Here is a 23,373-nt window from a genome sequence, read left to right as displayed (position 1 = left end):
ACCCTTCAGTCCACAGGCCAATGCTCTATCCACTGAGCCAAACAAGCCAGGGCTGGGAACCATCTCTTTTCGTTTCCTCACCTAGCTAACCCCTCTTCACCTTTCATATTTTAATCAGATTCAAGAAATGAATTGGAACTTTGTTCTTGCATAGTGTGAGGTAGCAGGAGTGTAATGGTGAGCCGGACACAGGTCGCTGCTCTCAAGGAGCTGACGGTGGAGCAGAGGAGAAAGACAAACACTGCTGTCAGTTGTAAGTGCTCGGCTGACTCTGGGTTATCCCTGTGCATCAATGGAGCAAACTTTTCTAACTTAGCCCTAACGATTTCTTAAAGTCAAAGGAGGTATGCGTGAGGCTCCAACTATAATCGGTCATCATGTAATCATTCATTCATCTAACACCTCCCATGTGCCAGGCACCCCTGGGAAACTGAAGAAATAGTGAGCCAGTCCATCTTCACCCGCATGGAGCTTATGTTTTCCTGGGGAAACCAGACAATAAACCCACACGCGATATAATGTCAGGTGAGGCAAAGTAGAAGAGTAAGAGGCTAGAATGCATGGAGAGTGTTATTATAGAATATTTTATAGAGTTTATTGAGAAGTTTTCTCTGGGTGTTCACATTTAAGCTGAGGCCTGAATGAAGATGAGCAAACATAAAGCTGGTGACGGTGTGTTCAAGATGGAGAACAGCTAGTGCAAAGGTCCTGGGGCAGTTGTAACGTATTTAAAGTAGGCTGGGACTGAGTAGCCCTCAAAATAAATAATCTTCTTAAGCCTCTGATCTTAGCTTCTCGGGTGGAAAAGCATGTGGCTGAAAGGCTGTAAAGGTTCTCACTGGCAGAGGGATAAAAGAAGCCGAAATCTGTGGCTGCATCCCTTATCTTCCCATCTGCAGGTGAAGCCTGGACAGTCCTTCCCGTCCACGGATTGCCTGGCATCTCACTTCTGTCCCCATCCAGCTCTGTTCTTCAGATCTTTAGAAATTCTGTTTGCTCACACAGCAAGCCTCCTGACATTTTTACAGCCTGGCCCCCTTACAGCCCGGCCCCCTTACAGCCCGGCCCCCTACAGACCGGTCTCCTTAGGCAGCTAGGGACACATCAGAATTTACATTGGATCCAGCTACAGCATGGTTCATACGTTGAAATATATAGTGATTCTCACTGCCATACAATATGGTACTTTAAAGAAGGGGAGACATGAACATTCTTTGCATTTGGCCTTTAAATGCTGTTGTCAAAACACAGCTTGTTGTCAAAACACAGGATGGCTGAGTGGTTGAGTGTTGACCTAGGAACCAGCAGGTCACGGTTCAATTCCCAGTCAGGGCACACACCTGGGTTGTGAGCTTGATCCCCAGTGTGGGGTGTGCAAGAGGCAGCCGATCAAGGATTCTCTCTCATCATTGATGTTTCTCTCTCTCTCTCTCTTTCTCTCTCTCTCTCCCTTCATCTCTGAAATCAATAAAAATACAATTTTTAAAAAGCACAGCTTGTTCTGACAGGTGAGGAGATGAGAGGGTCAGAATGTCTGTGACTAGAACATGAGCACTGGGAAGTCCGCTTTCAATAAGCTCCTCATGACCAAGGTAAATAACAGCCTGTTCCTGTAAACAGAAATGACTGACAGTACTATTCCTCTTGGAATTAACTAATATGTGCATTTAAATGCATGTAACAACACTGCAAGTACAAGCCACTGTACATATTAGAGGTAAGGTCTCCGCCAAGTACTTCTCTCCCTGTCAATGGCCTCCTTCCAGAGGGCCCTCCCCAAGGCGGGAACCTGCCCACACTCCATCAGGTGGGCCTGGCCAGGGCCGGAAACAGCCAAGAGGAGCAGCCACACTTCCTGGACACTTACCGTAGCTTCAGCTTCAGCAAACGGCAGGCGTTAGTAAGAAGCCGGAGCATTTTTGCTTAAAAGTGCCACCTGTTTACTTCGGTCCGGCAGTCCTTCCGGCCAGATGTGGATGGGGCTGTCCCCAGGAGGCAGCCTGTTCCCTGTGCTCCCCCTCTACCCCCATGCACAGCCGTCCCTCCCCCGCCACCCCCTGCCTGCTGAGTTAGTCCTTCACCACACAATAATGACGATGAAGATCAGGAGCAGGAATTCCGGACTGATGGCAGCTACCACTGACACTAGGCCTTGACACCAATGAGACCGGAAACAGACACATCTCAGAAGCCGAGATTTAACTAAAAGTGGACTCCATCTTCATGGCCATTGTAAACATATTGCCTTCATTCTAGCTATCAAGAGCCCACCAGGGAGGAGGAAGAGGAGGAGGGAGGGAGGGGTCGATGGCATCAAGCAAGAGAGAAGATAAAGGGAAGGTCGCCAAAGGCCAAGAAAGAACAGCTTAAGTCCCAGGTCTGGGTCTCTGAAACAAACAAACAAACAAACAAAACAAAAAAACAAAAAAAAAAAAAGAAAGAAAGAAAGTTATGTCCTCATCCAAGGAGCTAGGGAGGAAGTAAGACGCCAGAAAGCCGAGGGAGCCAGATAGTGAGTATCGATCTGGGTCCCAAAGCAAAGGGGACTCCAGGAACCCAGGTCTGGTGGAAAGAACTGGAAGCAGGTTTTGGAAGGGACTAAGCACTGCCATCACCTTTAGCAGGAGAGTTGGCCTGAATTGACCTCAGACTAGACTGCGGAGCTTTGTCCAGCGGCCAGCCCGCCCAGCGCAGGTGGAACGAGCTGATTGTAGATAAGATACCCATCGCAGCAGCCAGGAAGAGAATCGGGGCCGTCTCTTTGAGAAGGGCAAACCTAGCCCTCCATTTATATTTCATTACGAGTTGAGAGCAAACAGTAAGAATAGAATTTGTTAAGTTATCCTGAGAGGAGTGGTTGTTTTGTTTTTTGTTTTGTGGGTGTGTGGTTTTTTGTTGTTGTTGTTTTGTGTGTGTGTGTGTGTGTGTTTGTTTGTTTGTTTGTTTTTTTACTTCTTTTTTGTACTTTTGTGAAATAAATATTAGGAGAAAAGCTTTTTGGAACCCTCATAACTTTTCATTATTTATGGGCGATTTGTGCTTTTACACCTGTGTAACTAAAAGTCAACTCTTTGGACAAAAAAAACAAAAATAAAAACGTAACAACAGCAGAAGCAAGGAATGTAATTTCTGCTTTTTTGGCTAAACTTAAAGGAGAGCATTCCCAGCAGAGGAAACAGGAATTGAAGACCACAAGAAGGAAGGATTCACAAGTCAAGCTCTTGGAGCTTGAAGGCCAGGGTAGGGAAATGTGCCTGAGTTTTAACTGGCAAGGGTTCTGGACAAAAACCATTTGGCTGGAGGTACAGCCAGAGCTGCTCTCAAATCATGGCACAGGCGCCCTGGTCCCTAGGCTCCCGCAAAAACAGCTCTGCCTATCCTTTCCCCTTCCCACCCTCCCTGGCCCCGCAAATGTGTTCATAGGCTACATCATTCTCTGGGAGATCCACATCTTGGAAGCAAAAAGGCCAGATAACTAATACAGAGTGCCTTATTCCTTAGCAATGCCAAGTGCAGCAGATATCACAATACCAGACCCCACTGTCTCTTCGGAGTTGACCCTAGAGAGGAAGGGTATTCCCCAGGAAAATCCTGCCTCCCTCCATCAGAAAAATTTCCTCGAACCTACAGATTTGATGTGATTTTCCTGGTGAAAATATTGCAATGGTATTATAATATGAAGTTTCGAATTTGCTTTCTTTCTTAGATCCCAAGAGATGACCCTAAGACATTTAGACCTTGGTCTATCCCTATAGCATAAGACGGCTGTCATTTCTCTAAAAGGTAAGATCAATAAGCTGAAAAATAATGACTCAGAAAGAAAAACTGATCCAGTCTTTTGGGTGGTATGGAAATTTATGATGGCACAAGTGTATAAGTCAAGCTTCTTTTTTTTATTTGTTTAAAATATTTTTATTGATTTCAGAGAGAGGGAAGGAGAGGGAGAGAGAAACATTGATTTGTTGTTCAATTGATTTATGTATTAATTGGTTGATACTTGTACTAGTATATGCCCTGACTGGGGATAGGACCTACAAACGTGTTGTATCAGAACCATGCTCTAACCCCGTGGTCGGCAAACTGCGGCTCTCGAGCCACATGCGGCTCTTTGGCCCCTTGAGTGTGGCTCTTTCCACAAAATACCATGGCCTGGGTGAGTCTATTTTGAAGAAGTGGTGTTAGAAGAAGTTTAAGTTTAAAAAATTGGGCTCTCAAAAGAAATTTCAATCGTCGTACTGTTGATATTTGGCTCTGTGGACTGATGAGTTTGCTGGCCACTGCTCTAACAAACTGAGCGACCTGGCCAGAGCTCATTCAGCTTCTTATTTTATAAATGAAGATGTCATAGACATAAATCTTACCAGTCCAAGTTTTCAACCCTTTATTGTTCTCCTCTCAAACAAAGTCGAGAGATTTACATACTTTTATAATTCTTTTCTTTTCTTTTCTTTCTTTTTTTTTCCCAGGTGTTTCAATGTTCTCCAAGTGAAAAGATGGCTTGTGAATCCTAACTGGACTCTACACTGATATTCTTATACTGATGTGAAGAAGAAAAAAATGACACAAAACTTAGAAACATTATTCAAGTCTGATTGCCTTAACAAGATGAATCATTATTTACAAATCATTAATGTAGACTTTCTAGCCTACAGGCCACCAGACCAGACCACCACTGCCATAGTCATAGCAACCAAGTTTAATTCTAAGTTGTTTCTGACACTATCATGTCACTATTGCTATAAAAGCGAATTTTTCCTTTGTATCCATCCAGGATAATTGGACTGTAATATAGGCTATAGTTCTAGAATGAAAGACACTTCTCGGTAGATAAGCATGTGATTACTTTTCCCGGGGATATGTTTGATTCAGTGGCCACAGTAGGGACACCACAGAGTTCTACAAGGTTTGATTTTATTTTGCTTTTACTGTGGATTAGCTATGGGTCCATGTATGTGCATCTGACAACAAAGCAGTTGTGTTTTCCTCATTGTCGATGAGCTATTCAACTGCTTGATATTCTTTTGGAATTTGGAGGGCAAAAGCATGGTAAAAATCATTTTTAATGTAGTATCATAAAATCCTTTTACTTCTTAAATCTGTTTATAAAAACAAAACAAAAAAACAAAAACAAAAACAAAAAAACCTGATCTGGTATTAGAGTTTCAGAAGAACTTCATTGCTCAATTTCCTGTATATTGAAGTGGGTAATACAGAGCAAAAAAAATTCTAAATTGTGATCCCTCCTATGTTGAAGTTGAAAACATGCAGGGTCCACCATATTTTATTCCTCAGTTTTAGAGGCCTTCAGAGGAGAAACCAGCAAATGAATTATTCCTCATTTGACCAGACAGTCAGGGAGTAAACTGACACTCTGTAAACCAGAATTCCCCCTACAGTGACTCCTTGCAGTGATCTGAGGAGAGGCCGAGCTCAGAGCGTTTGGTGATTGGTGAGAGAAGGTAAACATTAGACATGCCTTACAGCCTGGAGGAAGTTGAAGGTCACAGGAGGCACTGGGCCCATGTGATTGAAGGGACTGGGACACAGATGTTCACATGGCCCGTTCGCTGACTTTGGAGGCTCTACCAGGAGTCCAAAGGAGAAAGGGGGACAGGAGCACAAAGAGAAAGGAGACAGGCGCAGAGAGGTCATGGACAGGACAGAATTTACGAAAGCTTATGAGCAGAAGAGTTGGAAAACTTAGCGGGAGCAGCTGGGGTGAAATACGTTGAAATAAAATGATGTTTTAGCCCTGGCCACGGTGGCTCAGTTGGTTGAACATCATCCCATGCACCAAAAGTTCACTGGATTTATTCCCAGTCAGGGCACAGATTTCCAGTTTATGGGTTCGATCCCTAGTAAGGGCATGTAGAAGGCAATCAGTGTTTTTCTCTCTTTCCCTCTCACTCTCTAAAATAAATAAAAACATATTTTAAAAAGATTCATTTCTTTTTAAAGATGTTTAAAAAGCCTTGGCCCACACAGTTACCACAGAGAGAGAGTACAGGAGTGAGGGGCAAACAAAGGCGCGCTACCAGGATGCTCTTTGTCACCATCTGGTTATGCCACTTTGGACTTGGGAGAGAGCAGGCTTTCTTTCAAACTAACCAGTCTCTTTCCTAACCCCCCTGCGGGCTTGTTCTGCATCCTTCCCATCCCTCCCAATCTTTCCCCCAGCTTTTCCAGGCTAGACTCCACCCCCTGAAGTTGCCACATGCACTGGCCAAGGAATTGCCACTGCTGTTTTTTTTCCTCCCTTGGTAATCACAGCTAATGACTGGTAGCTGATTCTTCCTGCCCACTTCCGGAATAAAGTCCCCGGGGTGGAGAATGTGCTGTCCCTGGAAAGCCTGTGAGTGCGTGCGTGGCTTCCTAGTGAATCAGGGCTAATGCCCAGTTACATTTGCTCCCTTCTTAACTAGCTGCTTATGCTAGCAGTACATGCACATGTGTATAGGAGTGTGTGTGTGTGTGTGTATGTGTGTGTACACATATACATGTATATATATATGTGTGTGTGTGTATATATATATATATATATATATATATATATATGATATTTAAGCCAGGTTCATAAAGTGTTCTACAATCCTTTATCCAAAACATAAGGAATATAAATACTTTTCCCAGATCATTTTCCAAGGGAAGCAATGTGCTTTTCAAAATAAGACTCTTGGCATCTTCCTAGTTACTGGAATAAAGACCTATTGCTACTTGCCCTTGAAAAGGAAATATCTATTTCCACCAGCAAAATTAATAATAGTAACAGGTTCACATGCAGCACCTAGCACCTTTCATCTAAATAGGTTGAAATTTGCCTGGCCAGCATGGCTCAGTGGTTGAGCATCACCTTATGAAACAGGAGGTCACGGTTTGATTCCCGGTCAGGGCTCCTGCCCGACTTGGTTGCGGGCTCCATCCCCAGTGTGGGGCGTGCAGGAGGCAGCCAATCAGTGATTCTCATCATTGATGATTCAATCTCTCTCCCTTCCTCTCTGAAATCAATACAAATATATATATATATATATATATATATATATATATATATTTTTTTTTTTTTTTTTAAACAACAACAAATAAATAGGTTGAAATTTTACATCCAAAAGTTCTATGGGGAATGTGCAGCAATGGCAAAGTGAAGAGGTCAGCAAATCTGTCTTCAAAAATACTATAAAACTGGGCACTTGTCCCAAACTACTATTCCAGGACTCCAAAAATCAAGCAAAAGCCAACAACAAATAGCAAAGTGTTTACTTATGAAAAACTGCTAAACTTTAGGTAAAAACAGGGGTTTATGGCAATCTTTTCTGGGAGGAAATAATGAAGGTTGGAGTGGACAGACCTGCTCACTCCCCAGATGCCCTTCGAGCCCAGCACCAGCCCAGGTGTGGCCGGCTGGGAGCAAGAGGTTGTCTCTAGGGTGTGTCTGGCTCACCCAGTCCCGCACCAACGGCCACCTTCTAATTAATTTCCTTTCAATGTGCACAAATCCATGAACTGGGCCTTTAGTTAATATATAAAGTGCTTATTTTTTTTAAATATATTTTATTGTTTTTTTATAGAGAGGAAGGGAGAGAGATAGAGAGCTAGAAACGTCGATGAGAGAGAAACATCCACCAGCTGCCTCCTGCACACCCCCTACCGGGGTTGTGCCCCAAACCAAGGTATATGCCCTTGACCCGAATCGAACCTGGGACCTTTCAGTCCGCAGACCGACGCTCTACCACTGAGCCAAACCGGTTTCGGCTGGAGTGACATTTTAAGGCCATAGGTAACAGCTCCTTAAATGCTCAGCGGAGGCCCAAAGGGAAGTAGTGGAGAAATGGCTGGGTTTGGCAATAATTTCAGGAAAAGACTCAGAAATGTTCCCTGAAGTTGGGAGGGGCAGGGGGAGCAGAAGGTACTTAGTTAGGGAAGCCACGTTATATAGACTAATTTACCAAAATGTTTGATAAAGAAGAGAAGCAAAATCCAGAAAAGGTGATTTCAGGGACAAAACCCGGTTGGGGGAGTTTCTCTGGTAGGAGAATAAGGAAGCAATGGAGAGGCAAACAAGCAAGGTATAAACCGAGAACAAGAACGTGAGGCTAGCTCTCGGAGGTTTGTACTGTATTTTCACGTCTACGCTGCTTCTCACACGCATCATCTCATCCTCCTCCAGCTCGGACGACCCACCCCCTTATCCATGGCTTCTCAGAAGTGTGGCCCTAGGTCAGCAGCATCAGCATCCCTGGGAACTTGTTAGAAATGCACCTTCTTGGGTCCTACACCAGATCTCACCGGGCGAGGCCACAACCTGTGCTTTTCAAGTCCTCCAGGGGGTGGATGCTCTCCAAGTCCCCGCGACGACCGCTCTGGGGAGAACGGGGCAGAGACCACGGCCGGGAGTGGGGACAACAGTCCCAGGGCAGGATTTCTCCCAACCCTCAGCCGGCCTTCCTCGCTCCTGGGGGTAGTGCACGACCCACCCCACCAGCACCCTAGGGCCTAGGGCAGCCCGCTTTGGACTTAACACAGCCTGAGCGGAAGCCAGGCCCGGCAAACCTAGCGCCCACCCGTTAAGGGCCCTCACAGCCCACCCCGGCTTCGACTTCCGGTGACAGGAGCGGGTCGACGAGAAAGGATGGGGGCGCCAGAGCCCAATGTCCTCGAGACTGCCTGGGGTAATGGGGGACCTTCTTTTCTCCCAGCCCCTCCATGTGCTAAGACTAAGAAAACGGATAACGACGCGGCGAGAGAACGATAGGCCAGTCCAGGATCAGTGTCCGGGAAAGCTGGAACTCAAGAACAAGATTTAAAAAAAAAAAAAAAAAAAAAAAAAAGGCTCGTAAACACTCGGTTCTTCCCCTCCCGGTTCTCCCCTCTCGAACCCCTAGCTATAGAAAAGGCGGGGCCGCCATGCCAGAGAGGGGCGGGGCGAGGCGCGCGGCGAAATCTCGCGATAGAAGAGCGGTGGGCGGGGCGGCACCGCTTCCTTCTCCTCCTCCTCCTCCTTCCTCCTCCTCCTCCTCCTCCTCGCGTTAGTTCCGGTCGCCGAGAAGAGACCGTCAGACCGCCGCAGTTGTCGCCACATCTGGAATTTCTGGCCCTTTTCTCTTCGCCTTAAATTCGGTGAGGACCGGCGCCCTCCCGCCTTCCCGGGGGCGGTGGCGGCCCCTCGTCGGCGGGTAGGGAGCGAGGGCGGCGGCGGCGGGCGCTCTGCGGCCCGGCTCGGAGGGGCCCAGGCGGAGGCCGCCACACGAGGCCGGGCCTGGCCGGGCCGGAGCCAGTGTCGGAGGGCCCGGGCCGCCGTCTCATCCGGGAGCCAGAGCGGACCCCGGGGACGGCGACGCGGCGCCCGAGGCGGAGGCCGTGGCGGGGCAGTCAGCCCCCTCCGGCCCGGCCCGGCCCGGCCTGGGTAACAAAGCGCCGCGGCCTCTGTTGGGTGATGTGCGCGTTGGGGGTTCCGGCGGGCGGGGCGGAGGAGCCGCCACCACCACTGCGGCCGCCTCCCCCGCAGCCGCTGTCGCTGGAGGGCGGGCGGATGTACGGGGCGGCGGGGCCCCCGGCGCGCAGCGCCTCGGCGCCGTCGGTCCGCTCGGCGCGGCGGCCGTCCACGCCGGCGACCGGGTCAGTGGAGACGAGGCGGCGGGGCCCGGAGCGGCCCCAGCAGCAGCCCCCCGAGGCCCAGGGCACCCGGGGCGGGAAGGGCGTGGGCGGGGAGACCCGTGCCCTCGAGGAGGCTTGGATCGTGGGGCCCGGGAGCTCGGCCCGCTGTCAGTTACTTTTGCGGCGGTCGCTCGGGTCGCTGATACGGCGTGAGGGCAGGGTCCTCCCGCGGGGATCTGCCTTTTCGGCCGTGCCCTGCACGTTGACTCACCAGTCGGTAATCTGTTAGTTTGGTAGTGGAAGGTGTCGGCGAAGTTAGAGGGACGAGGAAGACACCAGCGTGGTGTGTGTCTGGTGGGTGATTTGCCACCAACCCCTGGCGCTGTAGCCACCTAAAGTGTCCTTCCCCTTCCATCTTCAAAGGGCTTCTTCTTGAAGGGAGAAATGGCAAGATGCGAGGTTATAATAGTTCATTAAAGCGAAGGTGATTGTTTTTGCCTGACCCGGTATACTGTCAAGGCTGAACGTGAGGGGTCAATTTGTTTTACTTGTGAGTAGACCAAGGTTTAATGCTTGGTTTTTTTAAAAAATGAATGGGACGGCACTGTGTTTACGGCCTTGTTTTTCCTCCCCTAGGGTGTCTTTTATGAATAATCAAAAGCAGCAAAAGCCAACGCTATCAGGCCAGCGTTTTAAAACCAGAAAAAGAGGTAAACGATTTGTTTTAAAAATGTTTTTATTCAGGCCTCCAGAATAACTTTTATACCTTGGTTCCTCTAGGTGACAGTTGCTCAGTATTAAAACCGTAAGAGAAAATAGAGAGGAACGTGAATTTCTAGTTGACTATTTCAGATACCCTTAGTATTTCTAAGTTATTTATTAGAGAAGTATGGGCTGAGTTTTTAATGGCAGATTTCATTTATAAAAAGAGAGCTCCTGATGTGATCACTAATTTCACCCAAAGGTTGTGAAGATTGGTGAGAGCAAAATCAGATTTGGCCCATGGAAGTTAATTATGGAACAGTTATTAACATTGTAATTTTTTTATATTGTAATTTTTTTTTGAAATTAAATATTTCTCCCAGGGCTAATAAGAAAAGTACTAAAATTATACCGACTACATTAGTGGGCACTTAGATGAATACTGAATTTTGTAGCAAAGCATTATTATATACTGGTGATGCAAGGTTAAATGAGATGTGGTCTCAGATATATTTTATATTGGGCTTAATATTTTCCCTTCATTATTGCTCAAAAGCACATGTCAACTTTACAGTAGATTTTGAGAAAAGGAAGAACTAACTGGTTCATCTAGTTATAAATTGTTTTTCTGATCTGAATAGAGACGTTTTGAAATATATATTCTGAATGTTTTGTAATTCTGTATAGTTTGTCCCCTTGTAATGGGGAGATCAGAGTGATTTGATTCTAGTCTTTGCAGATTCTTTTACATTTAAGTCAGTAGATTTTCTCAAGAGGAGAAACAGAAGTTGGAAACCAGAGCAATTTAGCAATAATAGGGAAGAGTATGTGGATTACTGGCATTCACCTTTATATAAGTAATTTTATTAACATCAGGAAGAGATGTTACTTCCTGCTTCCAGATTGAGATCTCTCATGCTCTTCTAATTCTTAATGTGTGGGTCTTGGACAAACAAGGAGTGGTCACCCTCATTCTGTGTGAAAGTTAAGGCAGCTTCTAACCTAGATAGAGAAATCAAACCCTATCATGGATTGTGTGATAATTCAATGAAAGCTACATATGTAACCAGGGCACTGTTCTGAGTGCTTTCTATCTTAATATCATTTAATATTCACAACTTTGATGAGATAGGCACTAGTCTTAATTACCATTTACAATAGGAAAATTTACACACAAAATATGAGGCTAGTTGCTCAGACAGTTAAATGATGGTCAGGATTTATATCAGGCGATTTGACTCAAGATCAAGAGTCCTTGCTCTTAGCTACTAGTCTTGAATTTCTTGGGGCTTCAACTGTCCTTCTGAATAGTTGGAACAAAAAAGGTGGTCATAAGGATGAAGCAAGGGAGCTAGTGTAGTTTCTGTCATAATATTGGATCTTAATAAGTACCAAAGGAGTGAGTTTTTTTAAAAAGCATACAAAGTATTATGGACATTTAAAGAAAAAAGAACAGCTCCAGTGTTTGGACAAAATTTCACTCAGGAAATTTTTAGAGGATGCTCTACATTTCAAAAAGGCCAGGAGCAATGGAAGAACTTTTCAAATAGAAATTGTTCCCTGGCCATAGAAACACACTACTGCAACTCATGGGAAAAAATAGTGGAAGAAAAGCTACACAACTCTGAGCCTAGGCACCTGCCTTGGGTTAGCAAAGGGAAAAATTGTACAGGATGTGTGTTTAGTCTCCTGTTTATTTGCTAGCATTCCAGGTCTTGAGTAATCTAGCTTACATTAATTTTTTTCCAGCTGTTGATATAAATGACATAGTGGTGGATGTCTTATTCCGTGATTATAACTTCCTAAGGTGGTGATTTCATAGCATTTGGTAAGCCTTTTAAAGCTAAATGGGGTTTTTTTTTCTCCTTAGATGAAAAAGAGAGGTTTGACCCTACTCAGTTTCAAGACTGTATTATTCAAGGCTTAAGTGAAACTGGTTCTGATTTGGAAGCAGTAGCAAAGTTTCTTGATGCTTCTGGAGCAAAACTTGATTACCGCCGATATGCAGAAACACTCTTTGACATTCTGGTGGCCGGGGGAATGCTGGGTAAGAGTCTGGGTTTTGCGGGAAGTGTGCTATATGGAGAAGATTGTTAGAATTCAGAATATAAACTGTTTGACAAGCCCATGAAATTGGGGTGGCTTTGGGGTTTTTTTTAACTCCCTTAGGATTTTTCCACTTCTAACTCCCAGACTGTAAGTTAGCAGATGGTCTTGCTCTGTCTAGCTTTATACTTAAAGTGTATAACAGAATTATAACATTTAGGGATAATTTTTCTGATAACCCAAAACTCTACAAGACCCCCAATCAGTGATTCTCTCCCTCTCCTCTCAGCCCCCCCCCCCCCCATATGTGTTTGAATAGGTTGGAAAACTTTTCCTCTTGTTTCGTCTTATGAAATACTTCTGTATTTAAAAGCCGTTAGTCCTATATGCTTTAGTACATTAGCTACAAAGTATATGTGACTGTCCAAATTGAGATGTGCTGAAAGTGTAAAATAGACATTGGGTTTTAAAAACTTAGATTTCATCAATAATTTGAATACTGGCATATTCAAAACTATTTTGATATGCTGGGTTACAGTGTATTAAAATTAATTTCACCCTTTATTTTTAATATGGCTAATAGAAGATTTGAAATTACATTATGTGGCTCACATATTTTTGTTGCATGGTACTGCTTTAACGTACACATCCACCCTCAACATCTCAGGATACCTTAACAGATTGTGCTACTTAATTACATATCTTCAAATGATGATGGTATTTCCATAGCTCTTTAAAGTATTTCAAAATGTTTTCATGGTAATACATGGCCAAGCTGACAGAATCAGAACTCCATTTGTATACGTGCAGAATGGATGCTTAGGAAGGCGTCAGTGACTTACATGCAATCAAACAATTGCTCAGTGGTGGAACCAGAAACTTAACATTCATACATTCTCTTGCCTAGTCAAATGAATATTTCTTTCATTGTATTAGCAGTTTGTAGTAAGAAATATAATTATATCTATTTACCACTCATAAAATTGCTATCAAGAAGTCTGTTTATAGAATTATTTTTAGAACATTTACCAAGAAAATTTTCAAGCATATCCTAGAGAGAATAGTATGAATTTCTGATTAAATAATTATGAACAGTCTTATTCTGTTTATATCCTATCAATTTCATATTTTTAAATATTCAGACATTTTATCCATAAATACTTACAAATGTATCTAAAAATAAAGTTTCTAACATGAGTTTATGTAAAATTATATATCAAAACCACCTTTGAACATCGCCACTTGGAGTGATAGATTTGGCGCTATTATTGGTTAATGCAGCAGGTTTCATTGAGTTACTAATGTTGGCTCTTTCTGTAAACTGCTTCATTTTATTCACACATATTGGATCAGCTTAGCCGTGTTCCTGCTGAGAAATTGACTTACTTTTAAATCATGTTAGAATTTTATCATAACTAGTGGCCGGGTGAATGGATTTGTGCACATTGAAAGGAAGTTAATTAGAAGAAATGTTTTAATATTGCTATTCACCCATTCTCTATAATCGAAGTATCAAAGATGAAAGAAAATTAGTAAAATATATATGAAAATAATATATAATTTTATTAATAAAATAACAGACATATAAAGACAAAAACATGATATAAAAACATTATAAAAAACGACTGATAAATTTATCAAACTTACTCTAATATCTCCCTGTATACCATATTAAGAGTAAGAACACTTCCCAGAGTGCTTGACTAATTTCCCTTATAATGAAGTATTTACAACTTTAATTTTAATGTCACATTTTGAGAAAACAACATATAACTGGCCATGTCCAAAATGGATTCAGGCAGGAATATTCCTACTCTGTCTAGAGTTTGTCTCTGTGATTTACTAATAGTCATTGCAAATGCTGGCATCACGGGAAACTGTCTTCGAATTAATTTAAATGGGAGGCCAGTGTCAGGTGGGACAAATCAATTCTTAGAGTCAGAACAACTACTTTTTCTGCAGATCCTGTTAATACTTCAGCTTCAATTATGTTAAGAGTCAATCTTTTGATAATCTAGTACCATTACAAAGACCCCATTTACTATTAAGATTTCTCAGTAGCATGCTGATTGCACCTACTTTCCATTTTAATTTATGACATGGCATTCTCTGAGTACTATTAAGAAATTCAATGGGAAAATTTTTGATTTTCAGCATCATCTGTTGAATCAATGAAATCATTGCTCAAAATAGGTGTGAAAATCTCCATTGAGTATATCCAAAATTTCATTTAATTTATGAACATGCTCATTTTTAGGACAAAAAAAATCACATGTTTAGATATTATCCATAGATATACTATTTCCAAAGGTAGTTTAAATAATAGATCATTACAAGTCATATTCAACAATATCCATTCCGAGAGTTTTATCTGTATTGTGCATGCACAAGTCAATGTTTATTTTTTAAATTGCCAATGCATGTCATATGTCCTGGCTGGTAGGAGGAACGTATGGCCAGTCACTTAGCCTTTTATATATAGAGATAAAAATCCCCCCAAAAAGTGAAATTGAAATGGTACTCATTTAAATGAAGGTCACTATAAATTTTTTGTAAAATGTTCCTTAGCCCCAGGTGGTACACTGGCAGATGACATGATGCGTACAGATGTCTGTGTGTTTGCAGCACAAGAAGACCTGGAGACCATGCAAGCATTTGCTCAGGTAGGTGAAACTTTACATAATAATTTTGGTTACCTACCATTTTCTATATGACTAATGTTTAAGGAAACATCTACTTTTAAGAGGTTGCAGTAGAAGATTGAAGGAATTTGAGTTGAAGGTTTAAAGTGAATGTTCTTGTAAAATATGAATTAGAAACTTCAAAATATGTTGAAGCAAACAAGGAAAAGATTGAATTAGCCCTTCTTTTCACTGTTTGTCCCTCTGAAATGAACTCATTTAAGTCAAAATGAAACGGAAAATTAGTTCCTGTCATAATTTCTATCATTGAGTCATTCTGCAAATGAGTTTTTAAAAAGTGAATGAGGCAGATTAGCTTAACAATAAAAATCTCATTTAAATGTTTAATACATAGTTACGCTTTCATTACTATAAGCCAAGAATTCAAGTGTATATAACAGATTTTGTTATCTCTGTCATTAGGGAAGAAGAACTAGTTAGTATATCTTATAAATAGGTAAATGACTTGTATGTGAGCAACAGTCTTTGCTTTAATATTTGGCAATAAAGATTTATTGTGGGGTGCTATTCAAGTGTTAACAGCATTGCATTGGAACATTGCAGTGTTTGGAAGTTGACAAATTCTTTGCAAGCAGGTTTAAACAGCTTGTAAACATACCTAGGGGAAGGTGCACTTCTTTGCTGTTCAGAGAAACTATCACAGAGATCTCAGGGCCCTGACCTAGATCTTTTTAGAAATCTGAAATCTGTATATACGAATTTATCATTGGACTTAATTTATTTTATTTCTTTACTATTTATTCTTCATAGGTTTTTAACAAGTTAATCAGGCGCTACAAATACCTGGAGAAAGGTTTTGAAGATGAAGTGAAAAAGGTATGAAGAGCAATTGTTTTGTAGGAAATAGAAGGTTGAGGTCAAAGAGGGGAGTGTTAAGTTTCAGATCATTTTAAATGTAACTGTCATTTGTACTTGTTAATTCCCCTTTTTCACCAGTCCCCATTCCATCTGGTGACCATCAGTTTGTTCTCCTTGAGTTTGTTTCTATTTTGTTTGTTCATTTATTTTTCTATATTTCCCCATATAAGTGAAATCATGGCATTTTCCTTTCTTTGTCTGAGTTATTTCATTTAGCATAATATTCTCTAGATTCATCCATAGTAAAGTTTCGTTCTTTTTCATGGTCAAGTATATATGCACCACAGTTTTTTGTTGTTAATCCTTACTCGAGGACATTTTTCCATTGATTTTTTTTTTTTTTAGAGGGGGAGTGAAAGGTAGGAGGGAGAGAGTCTGTACTGAGGTACATGCCCTTGACCAGATCGAACCTGACCATGAGCCAATGCTCTATCCACAGCTTTTTTTTGTTCACTTGTCTGTTGATGGGCACTTGGGTTGGTTCCATACCTTAGCTATTGTAAATAAATGCTGCAGTGAACATAAGAATGCATATATCTTTTTGAATTAGTGTTTTGGGTTTCTTAAGATAAATATCAGAAATGGGATTGCTGGATCGTATGTTCTGCATTTATTTTTTTTTTTGAAACCTCTATACTGTTTAGATTTGAAATCTTTTTAGATATTTAAATAGGTTGTTTCTGAAATGTAGTTTTGGGGTAATCATTTAGTTTAATTAGTGATACACTGTTCCTTAGCTCTGTGTCCAAATAAGTATCAGAAGACTAAAAATCAAAGTGGGTTTTGTTCAAAAGATAGACAATAGAGGATTAGAACTAAATCCATTGAGAAAGGGAAATTTTAGCTTACTTGCTGTCTGAGTCTTATATATACTATATGTGTAGGTGCACAGAATATATGGTAATGTTTTTGGTAACATTTACTAAGTATCTGGCACTATTCTAATTAAACTCATTTAATATTTACAAAAACCCTATGATCAAGTTTAATCCACATTTTACACATGAAGAAACTGAGACACAAACATTAATTTGCCTACGATCACTCGGCTAATCCTATATCCTATATAATCCTATATAATAAAAGCATAATATGTAAATTGACCGAAAGGTGGACCCTACACACTGACCACCAGGGGGACAGACCTCAACACAGGAGCTGCCCTCTGGTGGCCAGTGCGCTTGCACAGGGGCAATACCACTCAGCCAGAAGCTGGGCTCATGGTTGGTGAGTGTAGTAGCGATGGCAGGAGCTTCTCCCGCCTCCACTGCAGGTGGACAGTACCCAGACTGCAGGATGTGTGACTGCTGGCTTGTGGACATCCCCCAAGGGGTTCTGGACTGCAAGAAGGCCAAGCTGAGGGGAATAAACCCCAGCCACAATGCATGAATTTCGTGTACCGGGCCTCTAGTATATATTATATCTGGCACACAAACATGGATGGTACTCCAGAGACCATAGTTGTAACCAGTATAGTATGCTTTACTGCTTCTCTTTATATAGTTGCTCTTTTAACCTATAACTATTTATTTTTATAGCTGCTGCTGTTCTTAAAGGGTTTTTCGGAGTCGGAGAGGAACAAGCTGGCTATGTTGACTGGTGTTCTTCTGGCTAATGGAACACTTAATGCATCCATTCTTAATAGCCTTTATAATGAGAATTTGGTTAAAGAAGGTAATTTATCTTTAGTAAAGGTTAGTTTTTAGTTGGCTGAGGGTAGGGTAGATAAGAGCATGAAAGATGGACTGCTATAAAACTTAAGAGTTTATTTAGATTTGACTTTTGTAATTGTCTTTTTCACTATCCTTAAATTTAATAGGTTGATTCAGATTCATTAGACATTATTATATACTTTTGGCTTCCAGGGTTAATGGCTTAATTTAGGTATATAGCAAATATCCAGGGTCCAGATACAATGTGATTATAAAGTAAAAGGATTTTAATTCCATGGTAACCCATAAGGAGATTAATTCCAATTGGGAGACTTGGGATCATCTTTAAGAGAAAAATGCCATTGTCAAGCTGAAAAGGAAAATAAGCCCCTTATATTGATCTCCATAGGTAAATTATTCTTTAAGTAACAAAGCTAACTTTTTTCTTTAAGAGTGCTATTTTTTATTTTTTTATAATTTTAATTTTTACCCAAGTATGTTTTTATCAATTTCTAGGGAGAGATGGAGAGAAAGAAACATTAGTTGTTTGCCTTTCATATGTGCCCTGATGGGGACATAAACCCACACCTTTTAGTGAATGGGATGATGCTAAAACCAACTGAGCCACATTGGCAAGAGTACTCAGTACTTAACGTGCTTTATTTTAATTTTCACAGCAGCCCTGACAATTGTAAGAACTGTTCACCCTCATTTTACACATTAGAAAACAGTTTAACTTGAGTAAGAATACACAACCAGCAATGGTAGACTAGAGAAATGGGGGTTAAATGGTCAGTAGTAGCAGAGGGAATTTCAGGAGTAAGGGGGGTAAAATGAGTAGTCCTGTGTGGTTTAACTGTGGAGGGGGAAATGGGAAGATTGAGTCCAGAAAGGCGGTTCTGCTAACTGTGCTCTTTTCTACAGGGGTTTCAGCAGCTTTTGCTGTAAAGCTCTTTAAATCATGGATAAATGAAAAAGACATCAATGCAGTAGCTTCAAGTCTTCGGAGAGTCAGCATGGATAACAGACTGATGGTTTGTAGCTTCTTTATTGATTTTAAGAGAGGAAGGGAGAGGGATAAAAGCGTTCATGATGAGAATCATTAATCGGGTGCCTTCTGCTTACCTCCTACTGGGGATCAGGCTCACAACCAGGACATGTGTTGCTCACAACCAGGACAGGGATTAAACCATGATCTTCTGGTTCATAGGTTGATGCTCAACCACTGAATCACAACAGCTGGAGTACCTTCTTTCATTCTTTTTTGCCATTCTTGCCAGGAGAGTGTAATAAGGAATTTTGTCATTTGTAATCTGTTAAGCGTTTTCTTAACCTGATTTAAAGATAATCTAACTAGACTAACTTCTTTCAGGAACTTTTTCCTGCCAACAAACAAAGCGTTGAACACTTCACAAAGTATTTCACTGAGGCAGGCTTAAAAGAGCTTTCAGAATATGTTCGGAATCAGCAAACCATAGGAGCTCGGAAAGAACTCCAGAAAGAGCTTCAAGAGCAGATGTCCCGTGGTGATCCATTTAAGGATGTAAGATATTTTTTGTTTAAGCTGTCTTTACATGGCTGAAGTGTTTCACTGGAGTGGGCTTTAATTAATGGCTATAGAATATGAAGATTACGTCGGGGCTTTGCCTTGGTCTTTTTTATGTTTAGTGCCTTCTTGGGCCCAGAAATTACAACACTTGGGAGTGTATTATGGAGTATGTACATATATGTCATTTATACTGACTAAATTTGGATTCTTTTGCAGATAATTTTGTATGTGAAGGAGGAGATGAAAAAAAACAACATCCCAGAACCGGTTGTCGTTGGATTAATCTGGTCCAGTGTAATGAGCACTGTGGAATGGAACAAAAAAGAGGAGCTTGTAGCAGAGCAAGCCATCAAGCACTTGAAGGTATTAGATCTGTGCCCGGACAAAACATTCTGCTGTTAAATTTGGAACAGTGAACTGTTGCTGTGCTTTTCTAAGTTTGTCACATCTGGTTCGTGGGGATAATTCAGCCAGTAAATAGACAACTAACATATTAATTATTGATGTGACTTTTTTTTAAAGCCTGGCCTGGATTTTGTTTGGTTCACAGGTTAAAAACGAGTATATGTTTAAAAGTAGCTTATGCCTGCAATTTGGTGTTTGGTTTTTATGGAATTTTGGAAATTTTTTTCTTTTTCCTTTAAAATAGTAAACATTGTTATTGACAGTTACCTGGAATCCCTGATGCAGTATTTGAAATAGATAATTTCCACTAAATAGAATATAATTCACAGTGATTGTAAAAGATAGTTCTGTGTTTTAGAAATTTTTATAATGGATGGTTAGCACAATGAGTAACTGAATCTTTTCTCACTTCCCTTCAAAAGCAATACAGCCCTCTCCTTGCTGCCTTTACTACTCAAGGTCAGTCTGAGCTGACTCTGTTACTGAAGATTCAGGAGTATTGCTATGATAACATTCATTTCATGAAAGCCTTCCAGAAAATAGTGGTGCTTTTTTACAAAGGTAATTTAAAAATTTTCAAAATTTTTAGTTTGTTTTTAATAAAGAATGTGGCTCTGGCTGGGTAGCTAAGTCTTTTATTTTTAATTTGTTGAATGTTTTGAATACAGTCCTTTCCTTTTCTTCCCTTCCCTCCCTTTCTTCCCTTTCTTCTTTCTTTCACCTTAGGTAGGTTCTAATGCTGCAATAGAGACATGTTTGAAAACTCCCCAAATGTAATGATCGCTCTTCTTTATAGCTGAAGTCCTGAGTGAGGAACCCATTCTGAAGTGGTACAAAGATGCACATGTTGCAAAGGGGAAAAGTGTCTTCCTTGAACAAATGAAAAAGTTTGTGGAGTGGCTCAAAAATGCTGAAGAAGGTAAGTCTTTTGTGGTAGAAGCCTAAGAGCTGGTTAAGGGTGGCCATAGAATGTGTCAACATGCTGCCTCTCTCGTTCAGATACTGTTTTGTACCTAAAGTAGAGATTTCTGTTGATTTATTGACTCAAAAGCAGCTGAGGAAAACTAGACTTTAATTATTAAAATATTCTAATGACCCTAGTACTGCTGTCTTAGGAGGAAATTGAAAATTTTGAGAATATCTAATAAATATGAAATCTGAGATTTATAAATGAATACTTCTTAATATCCCTTATATAAAAGACTTCACAGTTATAAAAGGGAACTTTTTGCTTTCTGGTGTATAATGCTTTACTCCATTTCCCCCCTTTTCTAGAATCTGAGTCTGAAGCTGAAGAAGGTGACTGAATTTTGAAACTACATCCTCAGTAAAGCAAACAGGAGTTGTAGATAAAATGTCATGTCTCATGTGTCCTGGTTCTTACATCTTCCTACCTCCCTATATCAAGCATGATATAAGGGCTTTCATGGCAAATTTTATTTTAACTGTTTCTATGGTTACTGGAAATGTTGGGTTTAGTTTCTAAAACCATGTTTTAAGTAGCTGCAGGAGCTGTAGATTTGAATCTAATGTTGCATTAGTCTTTTCAGTTACCTTCTACCTCCTGTATTTTCTACTGTAATGATGTAATTTAAGGCCTTCCGCAATGAACAGTTCACTTTTTTCCTGGGTTTTCTATATAAACAGTTTTCAAGATATGATTTGGTTAAAAATAATTTGTTATAAAAATTCTGTTTGCAAATTAAACTGTAAAAGTATCCAAAGTCTCAAAAAGCAATGATTTGTGTGATAATTTGGTATACCCAAAGCCCTCCTCATCTATAAAAATCTCATGTCCAGTAATTGAATTCATTAACATGAATCTTGAGTATTTGGACCATTGCTTACATGTTAATATTTTCTTGAATTTTAGCTCCATATATGTTTGAGCCCAGTTGTTTGCTCTAATTTTCATTCCTTAGTGAAGCCCCGTGGAGAACAAGCTTGAAAGTGAGGTCTTTGGGAAACTTATATGGCAGAAGTGGTGGGAAGAAGAAAGATGAGCTTTTTCCCACTGAGAAACTTCTGCATTCAGTTTCTATCTTTTCAAGCAGAACATATGGGTATTATTGTCATACCATTTACAACTGTACCTTAGAAGAGTCTTGTCGTTTAATAAATTTAACACTTTGTCATTTACTTCGAATGTTAGGAAAGGACTCATGAAATAGTGTGAGTAATGAAGCAATTGTACTAAACCCAGTAAGTTGTTGAAAATAAGTGCCAGCGTGTTGGGACTATACTTTAACTCATTTCCTATTGGTTTAGAGTATTTTATGTAAAGAATGGAGTGTAATGTTAGGACCACCCTCATTCTCCTAATTAATATTCACGAATTAATGACTCAAGCATTTGGCTATTAATATACCCTAGTTGCCTTTTTATATTTTTTTAATTGCCATGAGCCAAACATCTTTTCTATCCAATTCACTTTCATTTTCATCTAATGCCACCCATCTACATATGTAATCAGTAGAAAACAAAATGTGACCACACTTTTTGGTTGGAAAGACTTCACCTTGAAAGTGAAGATTTTGGAAGTTTTGATTGTTGAAAGAAACTAGCTTGGAATAATGCCACCAGAGACTGAGTGGAAATTGCCCCTTTCAAAGGTGCCATTTTTATGAGCCAAGAATTTGGTGTTTAACAATTCATCTGGAGGGAATATGTAGTATAATTTGAAATGAAGGTGTATAGTTACCTTAAGAAGAACATTATTATTGATACCATTGTGAAAGGGGTGAAATTGTTAAATGAGTAACTTTAATAAAATTTTCGTGCACAGGCAAAATGTATTCACTAGGTTTCTACGTAGTGATTTGCTTTTGCTTTGTAATTTGTAGTCCTTAAGACTTTTTAAAAAAAATAAAGTCAATCCTTAACCTTAGGTTATATAGGTCAGTCTTTATTTTTTCTCTTTTGTAAGTTCCATGCTAATGTCCAGTGGTAACTGTATGTTATACCTTCAGGCATTTCTACTATGTAAGCATTAAATAATTGCTCTTTCGCCCTTAATAGCTCCCAAACTATAAACATCTACAAAGAATTGTGATGTAGCAGAAACTACATAACATTTCTATAACCAAATTATTGCATGTTACTACCGTTCAAAGTGTACCCTGTTCTATTATATACTGTGTATAGTGAATGTGTAGTCTTAAAGAACTACATTATGATCTTTGATCAGTTTTCTTTCTTCATAATGACAAAGTAGTGTTTACTTACAATATTATAGTAAATGGGTATCACCTATAACAGTATAAAAAAAGGGAATGCTTTCTGAAAAGACTGCAGATATTCTTTTAGAATTCTAAATGGTAATTTTGGAACTCAATTGCCAGTGCCAACCTATGGCCTCAAATATGTAATTCTTAATATAGATGTTAAAACTGTACTTGTATGATTGGATAAATGTTGATTTTGCTAACTTGGTTTCCATTTCAGAGGATAAGTCTCTTAGATGCCATAATTAAATGTGTTTAGAGCTGATCATAAGTTTTTAAATCTTAATTATTCTGGAGTATTGTCCTAGAGATATTTATTATGCTGTTCTTGTGAAAATTCCAAATGCCCAAAACACCAAGGATACTTTGACACAGCATAATGATGGTGATAAGAGAAAATGCATGTGACTGAGACACGACTTCTAATTCAGTGTTTCTCAAAGCTCATCACCCTCCTCCGGGAAGCCTTTTTAGAGTTTTCTTATAGCACCCCAATAAATTTTATTACAGATAAGCTTGTATGTGTATTGTACCTGCTTTATACATTAAAAGAATACAGGTTTGTTTTTTTCATACTATTTAGGAATGACATGGCCCTCAATGAGAATCTGTACCCAATACATCTTATTTTAAAGAGAGGACCTAGA

At 40.4% G+C, this 23,373-nt stretch overlaps 2 protein-coding genes across 4 annotated transcripts in view; both read left to right on the top strand.

Annotated features, from left to right (window-relative positions):
- Positions 1-5,104, top strand: part of LOC118709128 (aldehyde oxidase 2) — a 60,152-nt gene extending 55,048 nt beyond the window's left edge. The window contains exons 35-36 of the mRNA XM_036420998.2: positions 3,707-3,783; positions 4,467-5,104. Of these exons, the coding sequence (XP_036276891.1) occupies positions 3,707-3,760 (54 nt within the window). The 3' untranslated portion in view covers positions 3,761-3,783; positions 4,467-5,104. The remainder of the gene's footprint in view (positions 1-3,706; positions 3,784-4,466) is intronic.
- A 3,846-nt stretch (positions 5,105-8,950) lies between these two features.
- BZW1 (basic leucine zipper and W2 domains 1) lies at positions 8,951-23,240 on the top strand. 3 transcript variants are annotated; one of them, XM_036421026.2, is made up of 12 exons: positions 8,951-9,111; positions 10,225-10,298; positions 12,161-12,337; positions 14,905-14,999; positions 15,789-15,854; positions 17,435-17,570; positions 18,473-18,582; positions 18,921-19,091; positions 19,314-19,460; positions 19,925-20,063; positions 20,299-20,421; positions 20,778-23,240. In XM_036421026.2, the coding sequence occupies exons 2-12, from the start codon at positions 10,235-10,237 to the stop codon at positions 20,807-20,809; spliced, it is 1,260 nt and encodes a 419-aa protein (XP_036276919.1). In that variant the 5' UTR covers positions 8,951-9,111; positions 10,225-10,234; the 3' UTR covers positions 20,810-23,240. The 3 variants fall into 3 exon arrangements, with proteins under 3 accessions (XP_036276919.1, XP_036276920.1, XP_036276921.1); XM_036421027.2 differs by lacking the exons at positions 17,435-17,570; positions 18,473-18,582; XM_036421028.1 differs by lacking the exons at positions 8,951-9,111; positions 10,225-10,298; positions 14,905-14,999 and having other exon boundaries at positions 12,260-12,343.
- Positions 23,241-23,373: the final 133 nt, after the last annotated feature.

The sequence above is a fragment of the Pipistrellus kuhlii genome, unplaced genomic scaffold, assembly GCF_014108245.1.
Source record: "Pipistrellus kuhlii isolate mPipKuh1 unplaced genomic scaffold, mPipKuh1.p scaffold_m20_p_7, whole genome shotgun sequence".
Lineage (NCBI taxonomy): Eukaryota > Metazoa > Chordata > Mammalia > Chiroptera > Vespertilionidae > Pipistrellus > Pipistrellus kuhlii.
The sequence above is the reverse complement of the archived record's forward strand: the minus strand, read 5'-3'. Positions and strand labels throughout refer to the sequence as shown.